This window comes from Crinia signifera, chromosome 3 (assembly GCF_055691185.1).
Source record: "Crinia signifera chromosome 3, ASM5569118v1, whole genome shotgun sequence".
Taxonomy (NCBI): domain Eukaryota; kingdom Metazoa; phylum Chordata; class Amphibia; order Anura; family Myobatrachidae; genus Crinia; species Crinia signifera.
In genome coordinates, this window is record NC_139219.1 from 172,796,086 (window position 1) to 172,820,517 (window position 24,432).

The 24,432-nt window shown below is 43.5% G+C and overlaps 2 protein-coding genes across 3 annotated transcripts in view; both read left to right on the top strand.

Moving 5' to 3' along the window:
• The first annotated feature begins 5,807 nt into the window (after nt 1-5,807).
• Nucleotides 5,808-24,432, top strand: part of POPDC3 (popeye domain cAMP effector 3) — an 82,519-nt gene continuing 63,894 nt past the window's right edge. Inside the window, exon 1 of the mRNA XM_083176976.1 lies at nt 5,808-5,946. The gene's annotated coding sequence lies outside the window, so the exon portion shown is untranslated. The remainder of the gene's footprint in view (nt 5,947-24,432) is intronic.
• Nucleotides 5,838-24,432, top strand: part of POPDC1 (popeye domain cAMP effector 1) — a 280,642-nt gene continuing 262,047 nt past the window's right edge. For both annotated transcript variants that reach the window (XM_083176971.1, XM_083176970.1), the window contains exon 1: nt 5,838-5,946. In XM_083176971.1, coding sequence (XP_083033097.1) covers nt 5,850-5,946 — 97 coding nt within the window. In that variant the 5' untranslated portion in view covers nt 5,838-5,849. The remainder of the gene's footprint in view (nt 5,947-24,432) is intronic.

The following is a 24,432-nucleotide window of genomic DNA, read 5'->3' on the forward strand; positions in this document are numbered from 1 at the left end:
AACATGTCAGAATCAGAATCAGAATCAACTTTATTGGCCATGTATGCTTGCGCACACTAGGAATTTTTTGTGGATTTACAGTGCAGCATCAAGTAGGGATGAAGGGGGGGGGGGAGAAGGCATTACATTAAGACATTACATGTGGGGAACACATGCCCACCGAGTTGCACAGTGCCTAGGCAGCCATCAGCGGCGCCACTGGTCACTGCTACAGCCAGGTAGGTAACATTAAGCAGAGACAGTACAATTATCACACAGGGAACACATACCCACCAAGCTGAACAGTGCCTAGGCATGTCTAGAGAGAGTTAAATTTGGGTGAGGGTGTGTTGAAACTGATATCTAAATTGCAGTGCAAAAATAATGCAGCCAGTATTTACCCTGCACAGAAACAAAATAACTCACACAAATCTCATTCTCACTATACATGTCCCCCCCCCCCCACACACACACACACCTGCAGTGCACATGATTTTGCCCATCTTGTGAACAAATTTGTTCTGAATAAGAGCCTGAAAGAAATTCTGTAGCTTCTGTCACTGTTGGCCTTAAGCATTGTTACACATGCATAGGTTTTTTTTTTTATTTTACAACTAAGGGTAGGAGGGAGGGCTATTTAAAGGCATTATTTTAAAACTATTATTTTCCCTAAATTTTGTAAAGAATGTAAACTACCATTCAAAAGTTTGGGGTCACTTAGATATTTCCTTGTTTTTGAAAGAAATTAACTGTTTATTTTTTTCAATGAAGATAACATAAAATTAATCAGAAATACGCTCTATACATTGTTAATGTGGTAAATGACTAAACTAGCTGCAAACGTCTAGTTTATAAAGGAATATCTACATAGGAATATACCCATTTGCAGCAACCAGCACTCCAGTTTTCTAATGGTACATTGTGTTTGCTAATCGCGTTAGAAGACTAACTGATGATTAGAAAACCCTTGTGCAATTATGTTAGCACAGCTGAAAATGGGTTTTCTTGTTAGAGAAGCTATAAGACCAGTCTTTCTTTGAGCTAGATTCTGGAGCATCACATTTGTGGGTTCAAATATACCTCTCAAAATGGCCAGAAAAAGAGAACGTTTTCTTATCAGTTGAATTTTTATTTGAAACCTGACGCAAAAAAAAAAAAAAAAAAAGTGGGGGCATGGGAACAATGAGTTATCTTCATCATAATATCCTAAAACAAACAGATATGGGGAAGGCAAAAAAAATAATACAAAAAAATAAAAAAGTTTACCGCCAGCAGATCATATACAGACAGATTAATTTAGAGGAAATACATAACAATTCTCACTACAATTCTCTCTCCTCCTCTCCTGTTGATGTGTATTCTCATGTAATTTGACAGCAAGCATGTGATAACAGAGAAATAAAAAAAATGTGGGGACCGAGAAAATATTATCAGGGTCCCCTTTCCCCTTCTTGAACCCCTGACTTTCCTGGCGAGACCTCTGGTGTAGGTAGCACTGGTCGCACTACTCAACCCAGGGACGTGCAGTCAGGGGAGGCAGTGCTTTCCCTGTCAATTTGTTTTAAAATAATACAAAGAATATACCTATGACACATATTCTGTGTCATAAGTATTTTTTTTATATTATTTTACTGGTTTGAATGAATTAACCTAGTTTGGGAGGCACCGATAAGCGTGCCTCCCACACAGAACTGCAAGGGGATGAAGCGGGGGGGGGGGGGGCTTGGGGCAGGGGTAAGCAGTGGGCTAAAAAGCCCAATAAAAATAACACTAAAAGCGGCACTTCTAGAAGTGCCTAATTGACAGGGGCTGCTGTGATTGGACAGCAGATCCAGCTGCTGTCCAATCACAGCAGCCCCTGTCATGTAAGCTTCCAAAAGTGCCACGTTTGCTCCCTTCTCCCCTGCTCCCCATGCTGTGACCTGTGCCGGCTCCCGAGTCCCGGTTCCCTGCCTGTGTGGCTGCTGCGCGGGCGGGGATGGAGGTGGCAGCTGAGGATGGTTGCTGGCTGCTACGTGCGCCGATGTCGACGGTCAGGTGCGTGGGGGGGGGGTGTTACAGCGGGCGGGGACGGAGGTTTGTGGCAGGGGATGGGTGCTGGCTGCTGCTGGAGGAGGGGGGCAGCGGGTGTCGGTGGCAGCCAGGGGGGGGGGGGGTTTGCGGTGCGGTGGTGGCTGTGACAGTGCCCCTCCGTTCACAGCCACCACCGCACGTCACTGACTCAACCTCTACATTGCTTTAACCCCTTCCCGACGCAGCATGTTTTTGCCTTCCTGACAAAGCCCTTTTTTTCAAATCTGACATGTATCACTTAAGTGGGTATAACTTTTTTTTGCTTTTACTTATCCCAGTGATTTTGAGATTGTTTTCCCATGACACATTGTACTTTAAATTAGTGGTAAATTTTGGTCGATACAGTTTTTTTTTTTTGTGAAAAATACCAAAATGTCGTAAAAAAATTGAACATTTTGCTATTTGCAAAATGTAAAATTTTCTGCTTGTGAGACAAATAATCATACCACTCAAAATAGTTAATAACTAACATAGACCATATCTAAACTTTATTATTACATCATTATTTCAACTTTCTTTTATTTTTTTTGGACGCCAGGGGGCAGCAGAGTCTAAATTTTACACATCAAACAGTAAACGCTGCTTTTGGCTGTTCACGTTTGAACAGCCAATCACAGCGATCGCCCATGGCGGGGGGCATCGCTGCCCCCCCTGGGCAATGAGGGAAGATGTCTGCTGTCAGGGACAGCAGACATTGTCCCTCTGTCACCGCGTCTCTAGACGCGGTGACAGTTACAAGTCATGACGTACATTTATGCCATGTGTCGGGAAGTACATCCCGACCATGACGTAAATGTACGTCAAATGTCGGGAAGGGGTTAAGGGAAATGTGAATTTTGTTTATGATAGACTCCTGCTCTAGTCTGTCTGGGCCCAGAGTCGTCGTCCCCCCCCCCCCCCCGATGGCTGCCCATGGCATCTATCAAACAAAGCAGGGAGGGGAGATGGGGCTGCCCATCTGCTCGGGGAGCACTGGGCACACCCCCGAAAACTATGCAATGCAGAACATTGGACCTAATTCAGACCTGATTGGTGCTGCGTGAATTTGCACAGGGGCCGGGTATTGATACACTGCGCATGCGTCTTAGCCGCAATGCATATGCACAAAGCTGGACAGCGATGAAATCTTGGTATTATTCTCCTTTTGCAGGATCAGTGGCAAATGCAGGATTTTTAGAGGGGGGTTTCCAAATGTAATCTCTGTAAAGTCTCCCACTCTGCAGGAAATTGGAGTAAAAACAGGAATCTGGGGGAGTGGTAACAGCCCTGAAAATTATTCTTTTTATACACTGGATAGTGTATGGAATACAGTATTGGTTATTTAACAGTATATATGGTCTATAGTATAGGCTGTTTCAAACATTCAAATAAGATCAGCGGTCAGAAAAAGGTTAAACATATAAAAAATAAATAAACAGACATAATAGAACCAGTACTGCACTTTCTAAGCTCACATTCTCCCACCTCATGTTAAGGCTCCTCTCTCTTCCTCCTGGCAGCTACTCTATGATCTGTTGCAATGTTTGAAGGCTCAGATCCACACATGTGCAAGGGGTGAACTAATAGCCAAGGTGGCTAATAGTAAACAGGCGCCTAATAAGGTGATTTGTCAAGCAGCTCCTACTAGGGGGCGTCAAACCCCTACAATAAAGAATATATGGAATAGCAAGGGGTGGAGCACTAAAATATTGGATCAATATGATTGGATGAAAAAACAGTATATAATTTATTTTCTGTTGCACAGTATATATTGGATATGTAATAATTGTGTTCACGTTTTTATACCTATTGAGTGGTTACATATCCACTGTATACTGTGCAACAGCAAATAAATGATATACTTTTTTTTCATCCAATCATATTGATCCAATATCTTAGCACTCCACCCCTTGCTATTTCAGATCCACACATACAGTAAATGTGGTAGACAAAGCTGCTCCCACAGGGCATGTGCAGCAGCCCTGCTTACACTGATGTGGTGGTGACAGCTCTATTGATCATATTATATACCAGTAATATTATCATAATTTAAGGCACTTGCCAAGAGGAGGGGGTTTTTGTGCAACCAGAAACCACCCTGCGTTTGCCTATGAAGATAATTGACAGGAAGCCTGCATCTGTGGGTGGTAACTGGCCGTTTAATGGGAGTGCTAAGAAAAATGCATGCCTAGGGAAAATGCAGGTGTGTTTAGGGGAGGTGTGTGACTTCAGCTCCGGCCTCAAAGAGGCCAATTTCATTGCAGCTGCAGTAAGTCCAGGGCTACGTGATGCTTGCGACAAGTGGGGACAAGTGGAAAAATGAATCGATGGAGAGCATCTTACAGATGGATTTGGACATATTCGCTTGGCTGTCCTGCCCCAGCGGCAGTGGGGTCTTTAGCATATAGGGACACAATGGGATGCTGCCCGATGTTGATACATCGAGCAGTATCCTCCATAGAAACCTATGGGGATGCATACCTCCCAAAATGAACCTCCATCACCTGTGGTGAAACACCTTTCTTATTAGTAAATCTGTTAAAAACAGGTGATGGCAGTCATACTTGGGGCAAAATTCTCTATCATCCTCCGCCACACATCGCCGGTATTCGCATTGTTAATAATCGCATATGCACTAACATATGCCATTATTAACTCAAAGGACAGCTCTTGCAATAAGAGCTGTCCTTTGCGTTGTGGCCGGCGATGTGCAGCAGGTCCCCACTCCCTCCCTGGACCCTTACCCGGCTGCCAGGGCTCCGCTTCCTCCTGGTCTGGACAGCACAGCAGGAGGGGGGGGGGGGCGGCGCGGATCGGCAGGGGTGGCGGGGGATGCGAAGGGAAGCCCATAGGCTTCTATGGGGTTAAGACATCTAGAACTGCCGTAATCCCCTGCAGCAAAAGCCCTGGCAACAGGGCTTTGCTGCATATAAAAATGCAGTAAAACCCCCCAAAACCTGGAGCATCTCGCCCATTAAGAGAAAAGTCCAGAAGCAGAGCATTGTGTCCCTCCTGGAGAGGGTCATGTTGGGAGATATGGGGATGCGGTCGCGAGCGAAGCATGAGGGAGATTCCTGCTGCGGGCCTTCCTACATATATTCATCCCAATCTTATGCAATATATGCAATAGTAAATGAGCCTCGTAGAGAGGCATATGCAGACATATGGAAGAACAGTCAAGGAAAATGAGGACCATCTATCTGAACAATATATTTTATGATGATGATGATAATTGTAATATTAGTATAAAGACTACCAGTAAACCTCAAAATATCTTATACTGTAAATATCTTATAAAGAAGAAAAATTACAATGATCTCTAAAACCTAATGGATATGCCCAGCTGCCTGCCCCGCCCCTCCAAAACAAATCAGCCCAAACAAGTCAACTTTTTATTAAAAGTATTTATTTAAGTACCAATTAAAATACATTTTGCATGCCCATACTATACATCATATACTACGTAATATCGTAGCTTAAATCTATCTATATTGACTGGTATTTATGTAAATAATAAATTAAAGCCAATATTTTATGACCATTATATTCAATCACTATTTGAATGAGTTATCTACATATTTCTTTCTTTCCTATAATGTGATAATTTACTTGTTTCATCCCATACTCTACGTTTAACCCCTCATCACCTCCTCCTCCGTATGCCGCTGTCCCTGTCCGTCTCCCCTCCCTTCTCTCCTTCCTCCTCCCCCGCCCCCCGGCTGTCGTGTGTACTGTGTAGTGGGAGAAAGCCGCCGCTGCTGCTGGGAAGGGGAGTATGTGGCGCGGCTCAGGGCTGAGTGCAGCGGCCGCCCCTCTGGATGCCGGTGCTCTATAGTCTCCTCTACCCGCCGCTCAGCAGCTCCTGGTCTGCAAACTTTCCCTGGACGTCCGTTCCCTCTGCACAGCAGCCTGCAGGTAAGGGGACGGGAGAGAGAGAGAGAGCCCGGGCTCACACTAAACTTTCCTGAACCTGGCTAGAGACAGAAGGGCAGCAGTCTGGCTGCGGGGACAGTAACTGGCCATGTCTCCCTGTGACAGGTGTAGCGGCAGGGAAGGAGTAGTGCGGGTCAGGTCTTTTTTGTGTGCGGGGACTGGCAGTGACAGCAGGCATACTGACTGTCAGGGCATCCCTAGTGTATATGGCAGCATTGCTACTCCAGGTAATCCCCTAGTCCCATGTGGCACACTGTATTACATGTACACATAAGGGGCTGACTATCTCTGCAGTATACTACATGCATGGATTTTGCTTAATGTATTTGCTATAGATGTGTTTGGGCAATCTTTCAAGTTTATAGGTGTATTGTTTTTACAGTATTTTACGGTTATTATACCTAAATGCTGTTCTAGCTTTAAGATTGATGTAGCATGGTTGTGGATAGTCTTGATTACATTGTAGCAGAGTTAGGTTATGCAGTTATGCTAATACTGTATATAGTGTACAGTTTATTGGATTCCATAGCTGTGATATTATTCAATTGATCAATAGGCATCCTAGCTCTTTTATCCATGGAGAAAATTCACTGCACATGTGGTATTATTGTTTTGTAAGCAGATTTCCCATTACAGTATACTGTATAATAAATGTGCTTTCTTCCTTTACAAATATTATGAGGCAGTATCTGATCATCACACTAGTTACTAGGTTTCTCTGTAGCATGTATGTTTATCTCTGTAAAAGTGGCAGTATATAGCAGGTGATCATTTATTTGAAAGATGAAATACCACACAAAAAACACATACGTGATTGCATCTTGCCAGGAAAAACTACTGACATGTGCGAATCACATACAGTACTGTAACACCTCCTGATTTAATACCAACTGCACAGCAAGCTGGAAAGCACCACATTTCCTCCCCGTGTCCTCTGTCTTAGGGATTTGATGTTATAATAAGCTCTGCGAGTAGTGTCACCAAGAAATATTGTAATAAACACACTGGAGTAGTAATGTCTTTCTTTATATTATTGGTCATCATACAATGTGAATATTTTCTATGAGTAAGTGGTGGTGCTTATTGTCCTTTTAGAAAAATAGTTACCCTGTATTTATGAGAATAAAATTCAAGTTATTTTTAACAATATGTAATACGTACAATATTAAAACATAATTTTAGGAGGGGGCATACCAACTTGATATAAGTTTTCTCACCATAGAAAAAGCTGCGGTGGCCTAATGCTGCAATGCACACTGGGTACTGGCCTGGACAGCTCAGCATCACCACAGAAAACAAATTGTCCAAAATTGGCGATGGCCTCAGTGGTAATTCCAATGCAAACGCGTCCTATTCCACATATATGGACTATCTGCATTGGGGTTACCACTGAGGCCATTACCAACTTGGGACAATTTGTTTTCTGCGGTGATGCCAAGCTGTCTGGGACCAGGTGTGCATTGTAGCATTAGCCCCTCACATCCCTTTCCATGGTGAGAATAATCAGCTCAAATTGGTATTATACCGCATCCGAAAATTATGTTTTAATATTGTATGTATAACATATTATTTTTTTTACAACTTGTATTTTATTCCCATAAATACCAAGAATTTATTTTCCTAAAAGAATAATAAGTGCCATTAGATACAGTACCACTTACTCTTGCTATTTGTGTTTGAGACTAGTGTTTCTGCTTGTTGTACTGGGCAGCAATTTTCTCGTATGTGCAAAAAGTCTATCTTATCATTTTGATTTTGAATTATTTTCTATGAGTGACCAACTTTCATACAGTACATCGAAGAAACATGAGCCTTTTGGCATTTATTTTTCCCTTTAATGTTATATTACTGTAATAAAGAAATATTAGTCAAAAGGTTTTCGAATAGTATACTTTGTATTGATAACATGATATTCTATTTAAAGAGCTTGGATAATAAAGGTAATTTATAACAAAAAACTTTACATTTATATTATTATAGTATATTTAGGGGCTCTTATATAGATCAATGAGTTTTAGCTATTTAAAACTCGTGCCTATGATAAAAGGTGCTCCAGCCATCTCTTGACTGTCAAACATTTGGAAAATGACAGGAGATGATTGGCCGGTGCACCAGAACAACGTGTACCTGGCTGTTATGCTCTGGGGTGGCGTGGATAGTGGGGGGTGACTAAAATCTCATTGTATGTAATACAAATGTATATCTAACGGAATGGCATCGCACCTCCCGGTTTTGCGGGAGATGCGATGCAATCCCCTGGGGCCAACAGAGCAGTGAATAAATTACATTAAAAAATCGCATTGCATCGCACGGCACTAAAATGGCCCATGCGATACGATTTTAGTACGGAGAATAGCCCTGTACACAAATAGTGTACTGGGCGCCCTGCTAGGAAACAAGTACCTGGTCTGTATATCAGCACCGATATGCAAACCAGACCTGTACTAGAAACAACACAGCAGACAGCGACACCCCAGGCAGGGAAGAGGAATTGCATGGGTTTTCAAAGAAGGCGGGTGCTAGAATGAACACTATACATCTCTACGTGTGTATGCCCCTTTTAGTTCTGGATGTTTTGAAACTCCATAGATTCCTGAAAATGATAAAGCCAAAAGGACTATCTGTATACCAAGCTCTTACACTGGAATGATTTCCAAAGGAAAGTACAGTACTGTATATAATGTCAAGATATGAGCAGTACAATCTAAATACAGGTTGAATATATCTAACCAGTGACCTGTGCCAGGTGGGTCAGTCTTTTACTTAATTGACCATTGGAGTGAAAATAGATTTCCGCCTTCTTAGCAGCAATGTATTCCACAGCAGATTAAGATAGTTCCTGTATCATGAAATTTTGGTTGCTAACGGCATATAGGAGTACAGCATTGACCATAATTACAAAGAGATTCATCAAAATGATGATTTGGTTAGCAAAGACAGACTTTAGCTATAAGTCACATAGTGTTTTTATGTGCAGATAAATATAATTACAGACAATAAATATGACATGACAGTTAACTGATGTATACTGCGCATGTGAAACACAATACTCAATGAAACATAGATTAGTTATACTTTATAGCACAGTAGGTTTTTTGGGGGGTTGCTAGGCTGTTAAATTTACTAAGCTGAAGACTGCAAAGCACTGATGTCACTTACCTGAAGATGCCGCAATCCGTGCCGGAGCTGCGTAGACAGCTGCATCTCCAGGTAAGTGATGTCAGCTGACAGTTATGGTTTTGTTTTTACTGTTAATGTTAGTTATATATTTTGTCCCTGAATATGGGTGCTGGGATGCCTGACACGTTGGATTAAACAGGCCTCCCTTACAAGTCATTGCTGCTCCTTTATTACATATTACTTGGATTGAGCTTCCAATAACGAACAGTACTTTTCAATGGATTTTGCAAGTCGTATTACTTTTTATGTTAATAATTGATACTCTGAAAATTCTGAATGTATTAGCATAATACAGTGAAATCTGATCGCAATACTTGAAATTAAGCTTTCATTTACAAGAAGGCCCCATACGCCTCATAGCTTTCAGTAGGGTTCTTGGTAGTGGTATTTTATACCAGGTTAACATTTGCCCCAGATTTGCAGCCAGAAAGGGTCAATGATAAAGCTGCAAAAATAAATAAAAAAATACAAAACCCTTCATTTGACAACTGCAAAATATTCTTCTGTAGAGTGGGTTGTGATGTTCTGTGTGTTAGACCCAGATGTAAAGAAAAAAAAGATTTTGGGACATGCGCCTTCAATGGTTTTCAAGGGGTGGTGATGGCATTGTATAGTATTATGTTCCTGGTTTTATGGTGTTTGCTGAGTATATAATAGCTATTTTGCCAGGTGCGGATAATAACATATCAGTTAATAATGCTACTAAAACTTGGTTTAAAAGACTACTGTGAGTGTGTAGACTATTGTGTGAACTTAAGTCCAGCAGAGAACTAAATGTCACTGTAGTGTTCATTTCTTTTAATACAGATTTAAATCTTTGTCACAAATATTCTCATGAATGTAAAAATGAACATTAAAAGTATAGGATCATTTTATGCACTTCATAACTAAAAGCTCTAAATACACGCCTTATGCTGTGTACATTTTACATTGGATACACTGCCTCCTTTCTGTCTCTGTATTCAATATAACAGGGTTACTCTGCCTCTGTATAGTGCACAGTGCTACTCTTCCTCTCTATGGAGGTTATTCTGATTCACTCGGAAAGGCACAATCACACTCACCATGTGCACTGCAGGTGGGGCTGATGTAACATGTGCATAGAGAGAGAGTTATGGTGTGTACACACGGTAAGATTTGGCTTCCGATGTTCTCGATATAGGGAACATCGGAAGCCAAATCGCATGCAAATTGCATGCTTTTTTAGGGCTTCCGAGCCCGTTGCGCGCTCCCGTGTGAGCGCAAATCGTCAGCCAGATAGAAAGGGCAGGCAACACTATATAGTGAAAATCTGCACTATATAGTGTAAATTGTGCCCCTCTAGCATGCAGTGAGATGCGAGTCCCAATGCAATCTGATAGCATCGGGACTCGCATCTCACGGCATATCCTGCCGTGTGTACACAACATTAGATTTGGGTGTTTCATTGTTTCTGTGCAGGGTAAATACTGGCTGCTTTCTTTTTACACTGCAATGTAGATATCAGTTTGAAGTACAAACCCCACCCAAATCTAACTCTCTCTGCACATGTTACATCAGCCCCACCAGCAGTGCACATGGTTTTGTCCATTACAGAGTGATTGTGCCTTTCTGAGTGAATCAGAATAACCCCCCATATCTATATCGCACAGAGCTACTCTGCCTCTCAGTGACCTTCATTTTAATGCCTACTTTCCCCTGTGCATTCGCACAGTGGAGCGATGTTTAGGTACTACGCATGCACATAATCATTTATGTGCATATGCAGCCTCTTTTTTGGGGAGCGGGGGCGTGGAGACTTGATTATGTGCCTGTCTGTTCGCATGCAGCAGTGTGGACAGGGGAGCGTGGGGCAGCGGACATGGGTTGCGCCCATGGTAACGCCCAGTGTTTCATGGGTGTTCCCAAGCTAATTTTCCCATGATGTGGATGCCGGGGGCGGTCAGCTGACGTCACCGGATGTCAGCTGCCCACCCTCTTCTCTTTTCAAGGCAGCTGTGGAACAAGTTGGACCTGATTGACTCGAGATGTATCCTATGTACAGGAGGATCAATCTCTTGGTTATACTCAGTGGCACGGGATTGTGCATTGGGTCCTACACATCAGGCACATAAGATTTTGTCAGATAAATTGACCAAATCCACCTGAATTGGGTCAAATCTGACAATCTCACAAGTATAAGGGGGCCTTAAGACTCCAGAGAGTGTCTTAGATTCGCGAGCACCTTAGAAATCATTCGATGGTCGAATGATTCCGTGTCTGCAGGCAAGCTGCGAATGGATGTTTATGCAAAATGGGAAATCTATCACGGGTAAGTATTTCTGTTCTTCCCTTTCTTTACAGGTTCTCCATATAATACTTGAAGACCATTCTCAGTCAAATAATGTAAAACCATTTTATTTCATCGAATAACAATATTGGTCAATTTAATACATTTCACATTCAAAGTATTCACAAATAACAATCAGGAAGGAAAGTTTTATTTAGCTGGAACTGCGGACGTCTGTACTTCAACTGTCTCCTCCACATCCTACTCCTCAATTCCTAGAATACCTATAGCAAATACCCTACCTTCTTGCGATAAGATAATCAAGTTATTACAGACTATAGATACATCTACCATATATATTAAACTGTTACAATGTAAAATAATTCATTTCAATAACAATTTCTAAGAGGCCTCTACTAATTCAATTACTATAGTTTGTTATTAGTGCGCAATAATGAGTTCATTTTACCCTTAGTGTCTATGACTTAACTGCGGTTACTCTTCTTTTAGTCAAGCGCTTATAATGTGTAAAGTCTTTCTATCTTGTAGAACTCCAGATTCTGAGGGAGAACAGGTTCCCCAATTAATTTGTAATCCACTAAGCAAAGTACTTTGGAAGGAAGGTACTCGTTAATTGTCCCTGAAGCCACTGTGTGCACTTTACAAGCGCAATAATAATTTTACTTTTACTGCGGATTATAAACTTGTTCCCGTTACAATTGAAGGAAATGTTTTCCTGAATTTTTAGGGAGATGTTGGGTGTCCAAAGTCTACTTGAACATCTCTCTCTCCGATAAGACAAATGGGACAGTTTCACTATAGGATGGACTAGTTAATTGTTAACTTTTGTAATCCAAAAGGGTTTAACTTGGTTGACTGAAGGGCTTTATAATATAAACTTTCTTCACTCTATATTCTCGGATATATATATACCTATTCAAAGGGTTAATTCTCATTTTTCTCAAGCTCTGCAACTGTCAGCGGGTTTAGTCATAAGTTCACTGTGCACAGACTTATTGGCTAGGTAAGAAGCTGGACTTTGCTTGCACTGTAACTGTTTCTGAAGCCTTTAATATGCACTTTTACTTTAGTAAATCTGTATTAACCATCACCGCTTGTACTGTATTAACATCTCCTAAGGTGCTGCAGCCGGGGCGTGGGTATAAGCTGTCAGTCTGCACTGTTTTAGCTGCTCTGTGTCTAGTGCAGTAGGCAGAACTGGGGATGGCCTAGGCTGCCTGTGAGGGTGCTCTGTAAACTGTCCCTGGAGAAACTGTATTTCCCTGACAACATCAGCTGGTTGTGAAGTAGTCTGGATTTATACTGTACAGCTGAGATTTATACTGGGAGGATACTGATTAATATATACATATCCCTCCTCACAAAGTAATCACTAAAGGTGTCCCTTTAGCTGTCCATCAATGTCTCTATGGAGACTTGCAGCCAGGCTTTAATCTGTAAGGGGCTGTCCAGAGGCTGCACTATACTGCTTTGGGGGCTGGCTCCGTACTCACCACACCCCTCTCTTCTTTTGGACTGCTGCCGGGCTCAACTCCTACTCACTGCCCCTCTCCACAGACAGCAGTATTCAATGCCGGTGCGAGCGGCCGGCGAGGGGGTTAAACTGCGAGGATCACAGAAAACCAGTGATCCTCGCAGTTTAACCCCCCGCGCTGGCCGCTCGCACTATGCAACGTTCCGGGGGAATTCTCGCAGTCAAAGAACTGCGAGGATTCCCCTAAACTGCGAGAGCCGCGGCTAGTGCAGCAAACTCGCTATAATTAGCCTCGGCTCTGGCAGCTTTTGGAGCCACATTCGCAAATTCCCCCTCGCTCAAAAAACGGAGCGAGGGGGAATTTGCGAATGAGGGAGGGTCAGTTGAATACTGACAGGGTGAGCGGTGACTGCGAGCAAAAAGTCCTGCTCGCAGTCACCGCTCGCCCACGGCATTGAATACATGCCATCTTCTCCTCACAGACTGCACAGCCCAACTCTTGCTCCCTCTCAACTGTCATTCCCTGACCCTGGTCATGTGACCAACTCCTGACCTCTTCAACAGTTGCAGAGACTGCTGAGAATTGTTCATCACTCAGACAATGTCCCCTGTGGGGATCGCATATGTTTATAGCACAATATATCTTATATTAAGAATAACTAGTATGGAATTGTATGCCTATAAATCACTACATATATATGAATTTATCACAAAAACATCCATTTGCATGTGTGCAGATTAAATGTCGTTTGTGCGGGTGGCGTTTACGCGACTCACAAAACTGCGAATTCTGCAGCTTTGCGAGTCTATCCGAATGACCTCCAATATCACAGCTGCTCTGCCTCTCAATGGGGGTTATTTTGGTTAACTCTTTCTGACAAATTCCTTCTTAGATGGACAAAACCATGTGCACTGCAGGTGGGGCAGATATAACATGTGCAGATATAATTAGGTTTGAGTTGGGTTTTTCTTCAAAGCAAGATCTATATTGTAGTGTAGAAATAAAGCAGTCCCTATTTTCCCTGCACAGAAACAAAATAACTCACCAAAATCTAATTCTCTCTGCACCTTTTATATCTGCCCCCCTGCAGTGCACATGGTTTTGTCCATCTAAGAAGGAATTTGTCAGAAAGAGTGAACCAAAATAACCTCCAATATCACACAGAGCTACTCTTCCTCCAGTCAGCAGCTGTATATAGTATAGCAACCCATCACCTCATTGGCAGGGTTCCCAATAACAGTCACAGTCAGACATCTATGAGCTGTAAGTTCCAAAAGCCCACTAGAGTTATGTAATAGGTTTGGAGATGAAGGAACTGGTGTGAGTTTGGTGAATTTCTGCTACATTTAAAGTAGCAGTTCGGTTGAAGGCAAGCTCTAAATTTAGCTGTTTATTCACTGATATTTCGGTACTCTTTACCTAGCACGGCGCCCATCGCGGGCATCGCGGGTACATTTATGTCTGGCCGCGACGCGACCGACGCGATGCCCGCGATTTCCCATTGAAACCCATGTTAAACATGGAAATCGCGTCGGTCGCGTCGCGGCCGGCCATAAATGTACCCGCGATGCTCCCGATTTGCCATAGGAATTGCCATAGGAATCAATGTTAAAAGGCCCGATGGACACGATTTTACTGTTAAATGTCTCAATGGACCCGATGTGGCCATAGGAAACAATGTTAAATGGGCCTTAGAGCCCAAATAGTTACCCTGAACTCTGAAATGGCCCCCCCAATTGTTTACGCCACCCCACGATCAACGTCAACCCGAAGCGTGGCGAGCGGCGGCGGTACGCGTCCTCCGACCTTTTCATACCCCCACTATCCACGTCGGCGTGGAGTTGAGAATAGAATAGTGTGGCGAGCGCAGCGAGCCACCGAGCCCGAAGCGTGGCGAGCGGACGCGGATACCTTCACAGCTATACGCGTCCCCTCGCGGGCTTCACAGGTGTCCATGGCGACGCGGACACCTGTGAAGCCCGCGAAGGGACGCGTTTACCTGTGAAGGTATCCGCGTCCCCTCGCGGGGCTCGCTGCGCTCGCCACACTATTCTATTCTCAACTCCACGCCGACGTGGATAGTGCGGGTATGAAAAGGTCGGAGGCCGCGTACCGCCGCCCCTCGCGGGCTCGCTGCGCTCGCCACGCTTCGGGTTGACGTTGATCGTGGGGTGGCGTAAACAATTGGGGGGGCCATTTCAGAGTTCAGGGTAACTATTTGGGCTCTAAGGCCCATTTAACATTGTTTCCTATGGTAAAATCGGGTCCATTCAGCCATTTAACATGAAAATCGTGTCCATCGGGCCTTTTAACATTGATTCCTATGGCAAATCGTGGGCATCGCGTCGCGGCCATCGTGTGCACATTTATGGCCGGCCGCGACCGACGCGATGTCCATGTTTAACATGGTTTTCAATGGGGAAATCGTGGACATCGCGTCGGTCGCGTCCGGGCATCTTTAGCCCGCATACGACGCGACCGACGCGATTTTTTACCTCACGATGCCCACGATCAAGATCGTGGGCGCCGTGCTAGGTAAAGAGTACCGATATTTCTTACATAATCTCATAACCTATATATTTTAGGCAAATTGGCATTTTTGTTTTTAAAGCTTACTTCTCGGCGCAACCTTTCATGACCTCCGTGGTGCCAACATTCTCAGCTGCCTCAGATTCTCAAATAATTTTGCTTCGGGACCCCATCAGACAAAAAAAATATGACAGGACACCAGCAAGTTACCACAGAATGGCCACAGCAGAGCGCACATGCATGGCAGCATTGCGGAGGAACAAAACAGAGAGGCAGAGCACTGATGTGGGGGCAAAGCTGCCTGATGACTTGGATCTCTAAACCAGTGATACAAAGGACAGTATTCAATGCTCCCGATTCACCGGGGCTATGGGGCTGTTTTCACTCCTTGTGGTGAATCTTTTTCAGTGAAAACATGATTCACCCTATTCAGTGTTCATTGTTCGCTGAAAGTGAACAGTGAATGCCGGCCAGTTCTCCGTTTCATGCTCGCTGTAATTCGCTGGTGTATTTCAATGGGGTTTTCACTGGGATTCGCTGAGAGTGTATTCAATGCTAGGATGGAGAACTGCTTTCAGCATGATTTTCGCCATGATTCACCGTTTTTCATTCGACATCTTTTTAAGGTGAACTGGAAAGTGATCTTTTAAAATAAAGGTTTTTTTTAATTTTTTTTTGGTGTCAAAAAATCTGAAATTTTATTCTGTGAAGGGGCATTCTATTTGTATTCATGTGCATGCAGCGCATGAATATATGTTTCATTTAAAAAAAAAAATTTTTTTTACATATTCCCCAGCAGGGGGTCGGGAGCCGCTCATTAAATATTCACTTCATACTAGTCCCGCTCATTACATATGAACGAGCGGGATCAGTGAAGCGGCTCCCTACCCCTGTCCCCTGCTAGCTCTCCCTGAGGGGAGGGCAGCTTCTGCTGCCTGTGTCCCCAGGAGCCCTCCTTCTCCCCCACAAATTCTGGGGCAGGCAGGGAGGCTTCCATCTCCCTGCCTGCCTCCATCCCCAGGCTCCCTGCAGCGTTCGTCTCAGGGGTTAAAAATCGCTGTCAGAGGCAGCGAGCACCTGCGGCGTTGAATAGGGTGACAGGGAGGGCTGACAGCGAATGCTGCAGCCCTCCGGAACCCTGCGAATGTGCAGCAAATCCTAAACAGGATTCGCTGCACATCGCTAGAAATTACATTGAATACTGGCCAAAGAGTCTGAAGTAACAGACAATTCAACCGATTTTGCAGACTCCTTGGATCACTGGCTACGAGGTCAGGGAAGTCGGTAGCATGGATTCGTGACAACCATGCTGAGATGGCCGTAGCCCACTTTAGACCCGGAACCAACAATTTGAGAACCGATGTGGCTAATAGATTATGATTTCTGTCTATTAAAAAATAAAAAAAGGACCTAGCTCATGATCTGGTCAGTCTGGTGATGCACCAATAGCTGACACAATTTCCATTTCTTTCTATTAATAACTGAGGTGTTGTACACTAACTGCTTGTGCATAGAATGGTGTTTTCTTAAATGTGTATCATATAAATTACTTGTTCCCCACTTACATTTATATAAAAGCATTATTGTCTGTAGTTTACACAAGTCTTTGACTATATGGAAGCCTGTATACTGTAACAGATGCCTATGGAAGTGGGCTGGGATATATATATATATATATATATATATATATATATATATATCATCCCTGTGTGTGTAATGTTCTTATGCCTAAAGGTGTGTACACACGGGTGCGATATGGCTTCCGATGTTGCCGATATAGTGCACATCGGAAGCCATATCGCATACCGATTGTGTACTATTGAGGGCTTGCGAGCCCGATGCGCTGCCGATGCGCGCTCCCGAGTGAGCGCAAATCGGCAGCGACATAGTGAGGGCAGTCAAGACTATATAGTGCAGATCTGCACTATATAGTCTTTGTGCCTGAATACTCACTCACTATAGCTCCGGCGGCCAGATGGAGAGGGGCTTCTCCTAGGGCTGCGCTGCAGGGCTGATGACCCAGCCGGAAGAAGTCAGCCTAAAGAGGAGGGCGGGGGGTGTGGCTTGACTCGCATCGCACGGCAGCATGTCGACCGTGTGTACACACCATTACTCATATGACTGCATCTTGCAAATGTGTCTACAATGTTTTTACTTCAATAAAAAAAATATTTGGAGTTATGATGCTCTAGTCATTTTATTATGTAACATGTACACACCATAAATTGCAAACATAAACTGAGAGCAAATGTATATAAAAATGATAGAATTGCAACATAATTGTACAAGAATAAAACAAATCTCATAACAAAGTACATATGCAAGGAGAGATGTTCATTGAAGACAAACTATGCAATGCTGGGTACACACTAGGCAATATACCATGCAGTGGTTCCCAACCTGGGGTATGCATACCCCTGGGGTACACTGCATACCAGTTGGGGGTACTTGAAAATAATATTGGTATTGGCGGAAGAAGTCTCCCAATGGGGCAGATGTATTAAGCCTGATGAAGAGATAAACTGGACATAAAGTACAGATAAGGAAGGAGATAACGCACAAGCCAATCAACTCCCAACTGACATATTTCAAACACAGCTGATTGGCTGGTGCATTATCTCCTTCCACTTTATGTCCAGTTTATCTCTTTGCCAGGCTTAATACATCTGCCCCAATGAGAGAAGTCTGTAGTTCCCGTGGAGATTAACCACATTGTGTCACTTATGCATTGTCATCAGCGTCTCCTTGTGCCCGACCATCAATCCACGGGGAGCTCCCCGTGCTGCCCTCAGACATCAGCTTTCATCTGCCCCACGCTGACATGGGTTGAGGAAGCAGCTGCATTACGCCTACAGGCTTTAGCGGGAACCGCGGAGACAGTACACAGCCAACAGCCAGACACAGAGGGACCCGATTCCTGACTTCATGCTGCTTATTAATATACAGTAAGGACATGTCTAAGGATTGGAATACTGCTCATTTACACTCCATTCATTTGCAAGAACTGCTGATATTTTACATTTAGAGGAGGGGGTAATACTAAATGAAAAGCCAAAGCAAGGGGTACGGGGCAGAAAAAAAGGTTGGGAACCGCTGGTTTAGTGTTTAAGCAATATTGTCATATGTGACATCCCCCCCCCCCCCATCACAATGTATATCAATGTTGACCATATAGTGAACAATGCATGTATGGAGCAGGAGGGTGGGTGATGTCAGTTGATGTCAAGTGTACAGTACTCATTCCTCCAGCTAAGTATTCTGAAAACTAAGACCCTCTGCGATCTGGAGGAGAGCTGCGGTACTTCCAGATATCGTGTTTGGTAAGCCGGACCTCTCTGCGCATGAACCATTAGCACTATCCACCAAGCAAATAGTCGTGGCCAGGGGCAGTCAGATTCTGCATCGTTGCACTTTATATTTTGCAAAAAGAAATGGAAAGCAGAGCTTCTCTCCTTCTATGAATTGCTTTTCCCATACTGTACAGGGAATTGATATGCACACTATTCAAGGGCACTGGAGAAATCTGAGATTTTTAACCTTTAACATATCTTGCTTGACAGGTTGATATTCTTATTTGGCTTGGCACTGCTACTGTTTTACAGTACAAGAAATGTAAACTCTGGAGCTCTTTTTATATAGTAAAATTATAATTTTACCCCATATATAAATACTGTCTTGTTGAATAAGTATTTCACAAGAAATATATTCTTTTTACATTTTCCACTGGGAATTAAATCATTGTATAGAGCAGTGGTATCTTTTTCAGTCCAAGGCACCCTTTGGGTCTTCATGACTTTTTCAAGGCACCCTTAATCCAAAATAATTAATATAGGTAAGTAGGTGGCCCGTGTGAAAAATTTAAATAGGAGCAGCGGCCCCCAGCTCACACCGCGCGGCCAGGGACAGCAGCAAGAAGGGCAGTGAACCCATCTATCCCACTGCACACACCTAACCCCTTGCCCCAACTGTGCCAACCTGCATTGCAACACCCTGCCACACTGCACCCACCTAGCCCCCTGCCAACACTGCACACATCTTACCCCGCATCCAACTGCACTGCATCCCCTGCCACAATGCTCCACCTGCACAACAATACTACACCCAGCTGCACTTCCACCTCTTGCCACACTGCATCCAGCTGTATTGCCACCTTCTAGCACACTGCACCCAGCTGCGATGCCACTTCCTGGCACACTGCACCATCTGCACCCACGCCTCCTGGCACCTACACCATCTGCACCCCCACCTTCTTGCACACTGCACCGCAGTAGTAAGACGCCGGGCAGGAACACTGCTGTTGGGTGTCTGTCAGTGCGGGGTGAGAGGAAGGGAGGGATCAGGACTTATGGCTGCCAGGGGGCGCGATCCTCTGTATCCGTCCCTGCTTTAGGGACACTGGTGCCGTGGCACCCCGGTCACTTTGCAGCGGCACCCCAGGGAGCCGCGGCGCACAGTTTGGGAACCACTGGTTTAGAGTAATCTAAAACAAAGGACTTAATAGACAACTAACATCAAATATCTGATTATTTGCATAGAAAATCCGCTAAGCTTGGCACATGAAATATATGCATGAACTAAAGTTGCAGGTTCTCTAGACTTTCTCTTTCACAATCAGTTCTCTCTCCCATCTGTCATACAGTGGCATTTTTTTCTTCCCCTTTGTTCTGTCTTTTCTAATCTTTTCATATTCAATTTATAGCATGAATTTTTGCTAAAGAGCTCGATCACATTGGTGGAGGAATATATTGTAAATTTACACATCCCAGAGCTCGCATTATTAAAAGCTAAATTCTAATAGTTCTGTCCTTATGTTGGTTTTGTGCTTTCCAGAATCAACTCTGGAGATTCGGTACTTGTTTCCTAGCACGGCGCCTGTCGTACTTGATTGCATATCTTAAGTTAAGGTAACTTAAGGTATGCGATGGACGCGATTTTCTTTTAATTACCAGGCTTAATTGCCGGCAATAAAAAAATTGCGTTGATCGCGTCCATCGCATGTCATTATAATGGCATGCGATGCGATCGACGCGATCGCATTTTATAAAGTGTGGCGAGCCACCGAGCCCAAAGCGTGGCGAGCGTACGCGCATACCTGTGAAGTTATGCGCGTCCCCTCACGTTGCTCGCCACACTTTATAAAATCAACTCCACACCGACGTGGATAGTGGGGGTATGAAAAGGTCGGAGCACGCGTAACGCCGCCCCTCGCAGGCTCGCTTCGCTCGCCACGCTTCATGTTGGCGTCAATAGTGGGGTGGCGTTAACAATGGGGGGCCATTTAAACCATGAGGGGGGGTTTGCTATTAAATTTGGGCTTTTGGTTTTTTTTTACATTGGAATCATTGTAAAATTGGGTCTCAGGGACCATTTTACATTGATTGCAATGTCAAAATCGCATCGATCGCATCGCATGCGATTTGGTTTCACCCACGATCAATACAATCAAAATCACGGGCGCCATGCTAGGAAACAAGTACCGGCGATTCTTAAATAACCCAAAATCTTTCCAAGAAGTGATGATTTTGTGAAATCACTTTTGTTAAATTACCAGCTAGGTGTGTAAAGGGAATTATCAGTTACTAGATAATCACTTCTTTGTACAGGAATGTTCCCCCTCCCCACCCTGTGGTATAAAAAAAACTAAATGGCAGACATTGTACAAATGTAATCAAAATGAGATTTAATTCTGTATTTTTACCCTGTATTTATTTGTCCCATTTTTGAGGTAATACTTCTGTGTAGTAATACAGGAGCTGGCAGCTGATTTGACAACTAATTACTGAATATGTAAAGTAACATTCTTTAAAAGTGAAAATAATAATTGACCTATTATAGCCGCTGATACTTTGGATTTTGACGTAAAAGGGATTAACATAAATGTGAATTTAAGATGCTAATGGTAAAATACTTATGACGCGTTTCTTCAATGTGACTTCATCAAGGTCATATTGACGAAACGCGTTGGGTAACCTAACCTCCTACCATCATCATAAGAAAACAGATGAAAAATGACTTTGGCCCTTATAGGGTCACTGTCACTTTAAGAAGTGCAGTCTTGTCAGGACAAAATAATTAATCATTCAAAAATAATAAAGTTCAATACATTTATTAAAATGCTAGTACATAATATAGAAGTGCACTTCATAACAATAATAATAAAAACATATACAAGACAGACAACATACAACATATACTGCTGGCTATTGATATATTTAGTGAGGCTTAGTATGGGCTCAAATTGGATATAATTTCATATACTGTAGTAGTGCGACAGTTTCTTTTTGTCAAGCAATATAATCCGTGATAGTTACCAGTCCTGTACAATCAATGGTCTCCTGCAGCTGTGAAAGGATATGTGTAATCTCCTCAAGCCAATGCTTTATCCAATGCTTTATCCGCAGGTAGGAGTCCTTTCATTCCATTACCAGTAGTTGTAACTGGACACGATCTCTGTATTGTTGCTGCCACGATGTGATGGACCAAGGCACTAGATGTGCCTGACAGGAGCCGGTATTAAAGAGCTCAAAAAACGCGTTTCTCTGCCTTTAGTACTGATCAGCGGCTTCCTCAACATTACTGTTGTAAATAACTATTTCTTTAGTACAGGTGGCGCCACTCATACAAAGGGCGGTATTCAATGTGAATACCGGCGAGGTGCAGCGAATCCTGTTTAGGATTCGCTGCACATTCGCCACGTTCCGGAGCCTCGCCGGCTCCGGTATTCAACGAGTCAGGGGCTCGCTGCCCCTGGCCGACGAATATGAGCTCCTGCGGCGAACGCCGCAGGGAGCCTGAGGACGGTGGCAGGCAGTGAGATGGAAGTCTCTCTGCCTGCCCCAGAGCGTATGTGGGGGGGAGGTGGGCTCCCCGGGTGCCAGGCAGCACAGGCTCGGCTCCGGCGCCCCCTGCTGGCTGCTGTGTAAAAAAAAAAATATATATATATATTTTTTTTAATTAAATATATATTCATGTGCTTACAGCACATGAATAAAAATAGCATGCCCCTCCTCAGAATAAAATTCCTGATTTTTTGACACCAAATGTAAAAAACAAAACACTTTATTTTAAAAGTTCACATTCCACTTCACCATAAAAAGATAGCGATTGCTACTCGGTGAATCATGGCGAAAAAAACCTTCAAATGTATTCGCCATCTGGTCATTGAATAGGGTGATTCACCGTTTTAGTCAAAAATTCGCCAAACAGCACAAATTCGCCATAAAAACATGGCGAATCAGGCTCATTGAATACCGCCCAAAGTGTATGAGTGACTGTTATGTTTTTGGGTGCAATATTTAACTAAACTTCAATTCATTGACTTGGCTTTATTTGTATTTATTTATACTAAACTAACTGGAGCTGTGGGCTATGTTGGCATTTTTAGCTGATGTTATGAGCATCTCTCAAAGCAACGTTAGCACGCAAAGGGTTAAATAGAAAATAAAGTATAATGACCATTTTACAGTTGCTAGTCATTTTTCTTAGCTATGCTCCTACAGGTCTCTCTCATCTGTTTCTGAATCATAGTTTCCTTCATTCAAGCTGCCCCATCAGGGAGGGGGCAACTTGGTAGGCTCAGCCAGGTATGGTGCTGGGCCATGATGTTGTGATCGCATCATCGTGGCCCTCTCCCTGGTACGATTACTGGCATTTTAAAATGCAGAGAGTGGCTAAAATGCTGTAATTCAGCACTTGACTCGCAAAAGTGAGTGGCAGTGGGCAGCTTGCAGGGAGACCTGAATTATTTTCTACTTGGCCAGGAGCACCACCCAAGATTCAGGTGCCTCTATGCAGTTCCATAAGCTATTATGATCCAAATGTGGCTTCCATTCACTCACAGTAGGGGAAAGCGGGGCTAGGTTACTTGTCCCCTGCAAAATGAACCATAGAATGAATGTATGTTGTAGGGAATATAGATTGTAAGCTCTACTGGGACAGAGAAGGATGTCAGTGATCTCTGTAAATCGCTGCAGAATATGGGGGTTATTCATATCCTTTCGCACAGGGGACCGATGATGAGCATCTGGCCATGTGCAGACTCATGGTGCGCCCACCATCGAAAGATGTGGGTGTTTCCCGCAGCATGTGAAAATATGTTTATGTTAAACATCCATTTGCAGCCTGTGCATGGGGACACATGCTGCGAGGGGGGGCGGCATGGTGGACTGGCAAGGCTGCAAATCAACCAGAATAACCCCCTGTGTGTGCGCCATATAAAAATAACTGATAATAGAGAGATATTCAGACCTGATCCCACGGCTGCGAATTCACAGATCGAGCAATTATTAAATGACTGTACGCAGATGCTAGCGTGCGTGCCTTTTTTTTTTTTTTTGTTGCTGGCATTTCGAAAGTTGATTGACAGGAAACCGGTGTTTATGGGTGTCATCCAGCCATTTTCTGGGAGTGTCAGGGAAAAGGCGTGCCCAAGCATTTGAGGAGGGTGAGTGCTGTCAGCTCCTACTAATTTCTCTTTTTGCTTCATACAGTATACTGTTGTAGTGTCAAAAATAGTTTGATAAAAATCAGCTGCTTTTTGTAAAATAAAATTCCATTCATGACATTTGTTGCTGTCTGGTAGTTTCAGGTATTGTACTTCTGTCTGTTTTCTTTTTACAAAGTTCACCTTTTGTATAATTTCAGGTTATATCTACTTCAATTGCTTAATTTCAATAAAAAATGTACCCTGCCAGAGTGATTTTTCGTGGACTTAATTCAGTAAAATCATTATTGCTCAACTCCCATATGGGATAGGTCGAGGGTTAATATACCTAAACCTTTCTTTGGAATTGCAATACATAACAGTGGAAGCTGCACAAAAATTCTTCCAGCGGTTTTCAAGATGAGTGCGTTCAGACAGACGCGATTCGGGGACTTTTATACAATGTAAGGATAATGAAAGGCTAATGTTGATTCTCGCCTCTGTGGGGGAATTCAAATGTTGTGCACTCTGGTGGCCATTGTATGTCCCCTGACAGAGCAATTCAAGTGCACAGATGCCAATGCTGACCTAAA